A 10365-nucleotide genomic window follows, 5' to 3' on the forward strand; every position below is an offset into this window, starting at 1 on the left:
CTCGAATGGTGATGGCAGACTAAATAAAGCTTGGAAGGTAGTGCGCCAGTGCTATGTCGCGGGTTCGATTCCCGCCTGGGGCGAAATTCCTGTGCAAATAATAAAATAGCACAATTTATAAATTCATGATTAAAATTTATTTCAAGATATATTATTATTATTATTATTATTTTTTTTTTTTTAGACAGCATTTTTCCTAATATTTACTGTGGTCTGTTTCGTCTTCTTCTCAGGGCGGTTCCACACTAGGCATGTCCTGGCATCATTCACACGTGCAAACCTTCACGCTCTCCCAGTACGCCCTGGAACAGAGACGTGTACACCAGCGTATGGCCCGGTCCCCGCACTGCAGTGTGGAGTCCGCGGGTTCGATCTCCGGTTGTGACTCGAACGATGATAGTGACTCGGATGAGCAGTTCAGTGATCAGGACTTCGATTCGGATAGTAGTTACACTCTGCAGGTAAGAAAATGGTTTTACACTAGTAGACTGGAGAATAATAATAATAATTTAGCCGGCCTAGTTAACTTGGAGGGTAGCGTCTGTCTTGTAAACGCTAGATCGCAAGTTCGATTCTTACATGAGGTGAACTCTATCATAAACAGCAACCTCAGGGGTGTAGTGGTTAGCAAGGTGGACTCTGGATCTGGTGGTTCGAGTCCAAGTCAAGTCATAAAATTCAGAGTAGTGTCTAGTAGACACTGAAATTTTCTTTCAAATTTTTTATGTGAAGTGAAAATTTTCTCCTGCCTGAGGATTTTCCAATTTTCTTTCTACTGTTGAGTGTTAACTGTTGGTTGTACATTTGGAATAGTCATGTGTTTTACATTTTAATCAAAGGTTTTTACTTCATTTTTGTCATTTAACTTTTTACAATATTGTTCTGTGAGTTCCTCTATGATTTCTGTAAGTATGGAAACCGTTTTCTAGGTTAATACAATAGACATTTTGCATTTTAATCAAAGGTTTTTACTTCATTTTCGTCATTTAACTTTTTACAATATTGTTCTGTGAGTTCCTCTATGATTTCTGTAAGTATGGAAACCGTTTTCTAGGTTAATACAATAGACTGCCTACCTACTTCCTATTTTTTACTTTCTATTCTTCTTGATTTTCCAATAGTTTCAATGCCTTTTTGCTATCATTTTCCTCTTGTTCTACCTAATTGTGAGAATCCACTTTTGCCTGTCTATGTATCACAGAATTTATTTTCTTATTGATGGTAGGGAAGACCTTAGCTACCTACATGAAAGTGCTTCATTATTTGCTATAGACTTTTGTATACCCTTTGTGATTTTATTTAAGGCTCCGGTAAAAATTGTATTTTTCTCATTTTAAAAGCTTAATAAACGGGAGCAGCAGCTAGTCTAGTTGGCTTGGAAGGTAACGCTCCTGCCTTCTAGGTCGCGGGTTCGAGTTCTGACCGGTGCGAACTTTATATGAAAATAATTGTACAAGATCATTAATCACTTGAGTAAATTTATTTTATTTTTATTCATGAATTAAATTTATTTCAAGATTATTTTTGATTCCCTCCTAGGGCAAACTTTTAAATAAAAATAGTTGTACAATTCAAACATTCATGACTGAAATTTGTTTCAAGTTATATATATATATATTTTTAGAGAGCATTTTTCCCTAATATTCACTGTGGTCTGTTTCGTCTTCTTCTCAGGGCGGTTCCACACTAGGCATGTCCTGGCATCATTCACACGTGCAAACCTTCACGCTCTCCCAGTACGCCCTGGAACAGAGACGTGTACACCAGCGTATGGCCCGGTCCCCGCACTGCAGTGTGGAGTCCGCGGGTTCGATCTCCGGTTGTGACTCGAACGATGATAGTGACTCGGATGAGCAGTTCAGTGATCAGGACTTCGATTCGGATAGTAGTTACACTCTGCAGGTAAGAAAATGGTTTTACACTAGTAGACTGGAGAATAATAATAATAATTTAGCCGGCCTAGTTAACTTGGAGGGTAGCGTCTGTCTTGTAAACGCTAGATCGCAAGTTCGATTCTTACATGAGGTGAACTCTATCATAAACAGCAACCTCAGGGGTGTAGTGGTTAGCAAGGTGGACTCTGGATCTGGTGGTTCGAGTCCAAGTCAAGTCATAAAATTCAGAGTAGTGTCTAGTAGACACTGTATTAGGCGGGAAACTACATTTGTGACAAGCATCCTAAACAGAAAAGGTTCGTTCTAGGAACGGCTGGCTTATCCTTTTCTCTCCTATTTTGGGATTATGAGACCTCAGTTAGAATTACAATTCCCTCTATTGAAGTACTTACAGTTCCCTCTACCTCTATTGATTTTTAATTACAGTTCCCTCTATTGATTTTTAGTTACAGTTCCCTCTATTGATTTTTTTTTCCTCCAAGTGGTTATATCTGGGTTTATGAATAAAATATAGCTAATTTTTCCTTGTTTCGTACGTGTATTTTAATAACATGTAGTATGGACCATACTACTTAATACCTACATGAAAGTACCACGTATATTTTTATGTATTTAAAAAACATACGAAAAAGTCGCGCATGGTTAGCTTTTGACTGAGGAAAAAGGTTTGCAAATGTGTTTGTGTGCATGTAGCCATGTAGGTAGATTGTAGGTGTCTACGTAATACCTATAGGTAGGTACCTGTGTATGTAGGTATCTTACAATTTCTACTGCCTAGTTACCTTGTACCTACTCTCTGCTGATGACTTTTTGCTACTAAAGTACTTCTTTTTCCGAGGATTTTTTTTTTTGAAACCTACTTCGAATTGAATATTCATCAGTTCCATTACTCATTCAATAAGTATTGCGAACATAATCTGAGCTCTACACAAAATGTATATTAGCAACTCGCACTTCGTGCTCGGGAGGGGGGCTTCGCCCCCCTCCACCCCCCGGGGGCTTCGCGTGTTCGCTACGCGGGGTTGCGTTGCATGTAAGGGCTATTGCGATCCGGAGATATGTGCGTGTGCTTTGGCAGGCATCAAATGTCAGGTAAGTAATGTACACTCCCCCCAGCAATGAGAGGAACGTTGCAATTTTCTGTTTTTCTTTGGGTAATGGGACCTATTCTATGTTTCCGTGTCTCAAAACGCGCATTAAGGGCCTCAAACAAGTGTAGACCCTTGAAGAAGTAGAATTTCGCACAGAACTAGAACAGAGAAGATAATTTTCCACACTTCGGCTTATCACCAAAGGAAAAATGTTGAATACCTACCTACCTACCTATTTAGATTGTCCACTAGTAATCTAATGCCCAGAACAAAAATTCCCATTCCAGAAGTGACTTCTCATGTCAAACTTTGCATGACACATTCTTTGTTTGAAAAATATTGTCAAACCATAAAACTTTCATTTGGTGTGCTGTGTGTGAAGAAAAAAAATAACAATAATAATAATTTAGCCGGCCCAGTTAGCTTGGAGGGTAGCGTCTGCCTTGTAAACGCTAGACCGCAAGTTCGATTCTTACATGCGGTGAACTCTATCATAAACACCAACCTCAGTTGTGTAGTGGTTAGCAAGGTGGACTCTGGATCTGGTGGTTCGAGTCCAAGTCAAGTCATAAAATTCAGAGTAGTGTCTAGTAGACACTGGTTCCTATTTTTTTTCTTCTTGATTTTCCAATAGTTTCATTGCTATCATTTTCCTCTTGTTCTACCTATTTATGAGAATCCACTTTTGCCTGTCTATGTATCACAGAATTTATTTTCTTATTGATGGTAGGGAAGACCTTAGCTACCTACATGAAAGTGCCCAGTACCCAGTAGGCTTATCACCAAAGGAAAAATGTTGAATACCTACCTACCTACCTACCTATGTAGATTGTCCACTAGTAATCTAATTCCCAGAACAAAAATTCCCATTCCAGAAATGACTTCTCATGTCAAACTTTGCATGACACATTCTTTGTTTGAAAAATATTGTCAAACCATAAAACTTTCATTTGGTGTGCTGTGTGTAGTTATGGAGTTTTCTACCTTATATTATAGGTAGATATTCTCTAATTTGAAGAATCGGGGCCTGTGGGGCTTTTAAATGCCAAAGGCCCTCCGCACCTCAGGGTCTGTGGGACTATTTATTGCCTAGGGCTTTGCCCACACCATAGGGGCTGGGGGTAGGTTATGGTGCATTTCCACTCACCCGGCATTTGCCAACTTAAGTATTCTCTAATTTGAAGAATCGGGGCCTGTGGGGCTTTTAAATGCCAAAGGCCCTCCACACCTCAGGGTCTATGGGACTATTTATTGCCTAGGGCTTTGCCCACACCATAGGGGCTGGGGGTAGGTTATGGTGCATTTCCACTCACCCGGCATTTGCCAATCAGCATTATCTGTTTCTATTTGTTAAAATGGAAACATTTTTCCTTTTAAGTAGCCCAATTTTCACCAAATAAGATAACTATATCAGTCTCCAATAATTCTGCCAGGTATGAGGCATTTGTATTCTTAGAGTAATTGGGTGGGAGTATGCTTTTTTTCTGTCCCTATGTAATATTTTTCTTTGTAATACTTTCTTTTGTAAGATGATGTCTGGTGAATATGACTAACAGCAAAAATTTAGTGGTAAGCAGGTCTTGAATTTGAGATCTTGTTTTACCGTCATCATAAACATAAAGAGAAAAAATCTTATTAAAATAATTTACAATGAATAAAAAAGGTATCTATTATTTAGATGATAAATTGAATTATTTGCTTTATTTTATTATTATTATTTTTTTTTTTGAAAAAAATCAATTATTTTGACTCTCATTATTATGTTCCAGATAAGTATGATGAAATTTTCTAGTCAATGCAATGTAAAAATCAACATGCAGAGAGTGATCCATGCTCATCTGCACAACTACTCCATCATTACATGAGGGAGAGGCTTATCAAACTGAACAAATATTAAAACTTTGTGTCGTACTATTTTGATGAAGATTTGGTTTTAACAAATTCATCATGAAGGAACCAACAGAGGACCCTGTGGAGAATGTTCCTGAGCAATCTAACGTTGAAGAAAACTTGCAGATTGTTGCTAACAAAACAGAGGAGAATGATAAAGTTGGTCAGATAAATGAGTCTTGTGATAGAGCCAACAGTGGTGATTGTTCCAATGTAGAGAAGACTGTTTCTTCTTCTACTGATACTGATACAGGTAAGCATGAGCCATTTTGAATCAGATTAAAAATTGGTGATTTCAAGTATCTTATGTTACTTTCAGAGCACTTTCTAACATCCACAAAAAAATTCATCAAAATCAGTCAAGCCATTTCCTCATAGGAAAAAAGTTCCATATTCTTTAAGAGGATTTATCATCCTGTCATTTCACAACTTCAAGTTCATGCCCTTTGTTGATTTCAGGTTACTCTAATGTAAATGAAACTTCCAGTAGTAAATATACAGAAGCTTTGGACAAAGCCAGGATTAACACTTCTACTGATACTGATACAGGTAAGCAAGCATGAGCCATTTTGAATCAGATTAAAAATTGGTGATTTCTAGTATCTTATGTTATATTACTTTCAGAGTACTTCCTAACATCCACAAAAAAATTCATCAAAATCAGTCAAGCCATTTCCTCAAAGGATTTCCACAAATCAGCCAAAAAGGTCCATATTCTTTAAGAGGATCTTACGTATTCTTGAGAGTTCATTGCAACGGTCAATACATTAATTAGACTTACTTTATCATGGACACTCGTTGCTTCCGTCTTTTTTCTGTGTACTATTACTGTCTACCGCGGCTGTTCTACTATACCTAACCTCTTCTGGGCTTTCAAGATAGCAATGAGTGTCCATGATAAAGTAAGTCTAATTAAGAGGATCTATTATCCTGTCATTTCACAACTTCAAGTTTATGCCCTTTGTTGATTTCAGGTTACTCTAATGTAAATGAAACTTCCAGTAGTAAATATACAGAAGCTTTGGACAAAGCCAGGATTAACAATGTAGATAATGTGATAGATGAAAATCTTAGTGTACAACTAGTCAATAATCAAATCAATGTCCTTGCTAATGATAAAACTAATCAGCCAAACAATGAGCACAGTCATACTGAGGAGGAAAGGAAGACTATTTTAAGCAATGTGTTGGAATCTAATGAGGAAGTAGATATTAACAAGGAGTCAGCTGTCATAGATCATGATGAAAGCAAACAAGTAGTTGATGAGAATGAAAGTTTGGAAACTCCATGTGTGAATACCCCAGCCAATGTTGAAACAAACACAGACAGTTCTCTTGATCTAGCAGCTAACAACAAAGAGCAATGTAGTAGTAGTGTAGAAAAATTAAATATTCCTCCCAAGGCAATCAACGAACAAAATGATTCAGACAGCACAACATGCACAGACCAAGTCAAAACTGAGGTAGTGACCAATGTATGTGAAGTGATTGGCAAAACAGTGGCCAAAGAAATATTAGAGCACATATTGGAAAAAGTGATTGATAGCCATGAACACGTCAAGCCAGAGGACAAAGCTGAAAGCTTTGGAGAACCCAAAGAAGAGGCTGGAAAAGAAGAGGAGAAGGACGAGAAGGAATATTTCTCTTCTAAATCATCTCAGCGGTCTGAAGATGACGATGAGGTGGAGAAGTCAGATGGGAGTGACTCTGGTATTGGATCTGAACTCATTGATGAAGTGATCACTAAGAGTTCCTCAGACTCTTCCTCAACTACATCCTCTGATGAATTTGCCACTGGGAATGGAGAACAAGAAGTGACAAGTGCAGAGTCCTGGGTAACCCCATGTATTTCATTCTCGGAAATGAGTGAAATAGATTTCAGTGGGACACCACGGCTGAGTATGCCCACATTTGATGATTTGACAAGATCACCATGTGATGTGTTTGCAACTGAGGGAAACAAGTTGGATTATGTGAGGGGTGAGAAGAAAGACTTTAGTGATAATGGAACTGACCAGAGTGGAGAACCTGAGGATACTGCTGGTAATTATTCTATTACTTATTACTAAACTAGGGACAGTCTTGGGGAGTTGATTGGGTATGTTATAAATCTGCTAGGTATTATAGTAAATTCATTGGTACCTTGTAAAATACATGTTAAAAGGTCTTATAATTACAAGATACAAGTGAGCCAAAGTATGGGAAAATCTTATCATGTTCCTTCACTTGATGGAGCTTTTAACTCATACGACCATCCCATTCAGGAATTACACATGGTTCTAAAACGAGCCTCTTGTTTGTGTTTTAGTTTTGTATTTTAACATTCTGTTCTTCCCATTTGTTCACTAGAACCTCAATGGAAAAGCAGCAGTATTCAGGAAACCAATGGTCGTACGAACCTCACTAGTCCCGAGGTTAGCAAAGATCATGATAGTGATGAAGATATCGATATCAGTAGTATCGATGATGACGAGGTCAAGCCAGAAGTCCCCTATATCAGCTCGAGTCTCCTTCAGGAAATCCCTTCCATTCCTTCGACCAGTCGGCAGACCTCGTTCAAGAGTAATCTGAAGCGACCCCATCAGAATGTGGCCTATGAGAGTGAACTGCCCCCGGCTAAAAAGAAGAAGGGCATTACGTTCGATACAGTGTCCGTGTATTACTTTCCTCGTATGCAAGGATTTACGTGTGTCCCATCCCAGGTAGGGAAACTTTTCATTATTTGCTATAGACTTTTGTATACCCTTTGTGATTTTATTTAAGGCTCCGGTAAAAATTGTATTTTTCTCATTTTAAAAGCTTAATAAACGGGAGCAGCAGCTAGTCTAGTTGGCTTGGAAGGTACCGCTCCTGCCTTTTATATGCTAGGTCGCGGGTTCGAGTTCTGACCGGCGCGAACTTTATATGAAAACTGAATGGTGATGGCAGACTAAATAAAGCTTGGAAGGTAGTGCGCCAGTGCTATGTCGCGGGTTCGATTCCCGCCTGGGGCGAAATTCCTGTGCAAATAATAAAATAGCACAATTTATAAATTCATGATTAAAATTTATTTCAAGATATATTATTATTATTATTATTATTTTTTTTTTTTTAGACAGCATTTTTCCTAATATTTACTGTGGTCTGTTTCGTCTTCTTCTCAGGGCGGTTCCACACTAGGCATGTCCTGGCATCATTCACACGTGCAAACCTTCACGCTCTCCCAGTACGCCCTGGAACAGAGACGTGTACACCAGCGTATGGCCCGGTCCCCGCACTGCAGTGTGGAGTCCGCGGGTTCGATCTCCGGTTGTGACTCGAACGATGATAGTGACTCGGATGAGCAGTTCAGTGATCAGGACTTCGATTCGGATAGTAGTTACACTCTGCAGGTAAGAAAATGGTTTTACACTAGTAGACTGGAGAATAATAATAATAATTTAGCCGGCCTAGTTAACTTGGAGGGTAGCGTCTGTCTTGTAAACGCTAGATCGCAAGTTCGATTCTTACATGAGGTGAACTCTATCATAAACAGCAACCTCAGGGGTGTAGTGGTTAGCAAGGTGGACTCTGGATCTGGTGGTTCGAGTCCAAGTCAAGTCATAAAATTCAGAGTAGTGTCTAGTAGACACTGTATTAGGCGGGGAACTACATTTGTGACAAGCATCCTAAACAGAAAAGGTTCGTTCTAGGAACGGCTAGCTTATCCTTTTCTCTCCTATTTTGGGATTATGAGACCTCAGTTAGAATTACAATTCCCTCTATTGAAGTAGTTATAGTTCCCTCTACCTCTATTGATTTTTAATTACAGTTCCCTCTATTGATTTTTAGTTACAGTTCCCTCTATTGATTTTTTTTTCCTCCAAGTGGTTATATCTGGGTTTATGAATAAAATATAGCTAATTTTTCCTTGTTTCCCGTTCCAGCCTGTCAAAATACGTCAGCGGAGGGCCATGCTACGAGCTGCTGGTGTAGACAAGATCGATCCGACAGAGAAAAACCAATGCAAGCAGATCCGTATATCGCGCGAGTTCTGTGGGTGTGCGTGTGAGGGCTATTGTGATCCAGAGATATGCGCGTGTGCTTTGGCAGGCATCAAATGTCAGGTAATGAACCTAGGGTTTCTGCGGGTGTGCATGTAAGGGCTATTGCGATCCGGAGATATGTGCGTGTGCTTTGGCAGGCATCAAATGTCAGGTAAGTAATGTACACTCCCCCCAGCAATGAGAGGAACGTTGCAATTTTCTGTTTTTCTTTGGGTAATGGGACCTATTCTATGTTTCCGTGTCTCAAAACGCGCATTAAGGGCCTCAAACAAGTGTAGACCCTTGAAGAAGTAGAATTTCGCACAGAACTAGAACAGAGAAGATAATTTCCACACTTCAAGTCCTTAGGGACTCGTAACTTGACTGTGAGCATACCTATAAGAATACTGTTCTTGGTCCAGTTCCCTATCATAGAAACCAATGCAAGCAGATCCGTATATCGCGCGAGTTCTGTGGGTGTGCGTGTGAGGGCTATTGTGATCCAGAGATATGCGCGTGTGCTTTGGCAGGCATCAAATGTCAAACTACATTTGTGACAAGCATCCTAAACAGAAAAGGTTCGTTCTAGGAACGGCTGGCTTATCCTTTTCTCTCCTATTTTGGGATTATGAGACCTCAGTTAGAATTACAATTCCCTCTATTGAAGTACTTACAGTTCCCTCTACCTCTATTGATTTTTAATTACAGTTCCCTCTATTGATTTTTTTCCCTCCAAGTGGTTATATCTGGATTTATGAATAAAATATAGCTAATTTTTCCTTGTTTCCCGTTCCAGCCTGTCAAAATACGTCAGCGGAGGGCCATGCTACGAGCTGCTGGTGTAGACAAGATTGATCCGACAGAGAAAAACCAATGCAAGCAGATTCGTATATCGCGCGAGTTCTGTGGGTGTGCGTGTGAGGGCTATTGTGATCCAGAGATATGCGCGTGTGCTTTGGCAGGCATCAAATGTCCCCTTATTACCTAGTCAAGTTTTTCTCTCTGAAATAGTAGGTACCTATTGATTAGTTGTGATTTTTTACTTGTGAGAACTGAAGGTACCTATACCTTCAGTTTTCATTCACTCACAAAATATTCCTTTACACATCCATCCACTTACCTTGAATATTGTATATGAAGTGATTTCCTGTTGACACAAAACTTGAAGAACACCTCAATTGACTGAGAAACTGAAAGTGTACTTTGTTTCTTGATAAGGTTCTAATGCCAGGCAAAATTCTGCTCAGTTCTTTCAGTGACATTTTACTGGTGTTCTAGATCCAGTATTAAACGCTTATCGTTGTAAAACACAGGGCCATGATAAAAAAGGAGGATAATGTCGATATTTACAGTTAAATCTGGGAAATTAATCTTTACAAAAACTAGTAAATGAAATAAAAAGTTCCTTTGATTTTCAATTTTTTCCACTTCTTCACCTTCTTGATAAAAAATATAAAAATTAAATATCAACAAATCAAATCTGAAA

General features: G+C 39.0%; 1 protein-coding gene across 4 annotated transcripts in view; it reads left to right on the forward strand.

Annotated features, from left to right (window-relative positions):
- LOC103510762 (dentin sialophosphoprotein) overlaps positions 1 to 9163 on the forward strand; it is a 20329-nt gene extending 11166 nt beyond the window's left edge. The window contains exons 1-7 of one of the 4 annotated variants that reach the window (XM_026824728.1): positions 722 to 905; positions 4756 to 5108; positions 5405 to 5425; positions 5851 to 6918; positions 7225 to 7577; positions 8019 to 8246; positions 8781 to 9163. In XM_026824728.1, coding sequence (XP_026680529.1) covers positions 4934 to 5108; positions 5405 to 5425; positions 5851 to 6918; positions 7225 to 7577; positions 8019 to 8246; positions 8781 to 8996 — 2061 coding nt within the window. In that variant the 5' untranslated portion in view covers positions 722 to 905; positions 4756 to 4933 and the 3' untranslated portion in view covers positions 8997 to 9163. Of the gene's footprint in view, positions 1 to 721; positions 906 to 937; positions 1031 to 4755; positions 5109 to 5403; positions 5426 to 5850; positions 6919 to 7224; positions 7578 to 8018; positions 8247 to 8780 lie in introns of those variants that run through there. The other 3 variants (XM_026824727.1, XM_026824726.1, XM_026824729.1) reach the window with 3 other exon arrangements.
- The last annotated feature ends 1202 nt before the right edge of the window (positions 9164 to 10365 follow it).

The sequence above is a fragment of the Diaphorina citri genome, unplaced genomic scaffold, assembly GCF_000475195.1.
Source record: "Diaphorina citri unplaced genomic scaffold, Diaci psyllid genome assembly version 1.1 scaffold640, whole genome shotgun sequence".
NCBI classification, from domain to species: Eukaryota; Metazoa; Arthropoda; class Insecta; order Hemiptera; family Psyllidae; genus Diaphorina; species Diaphorina citri.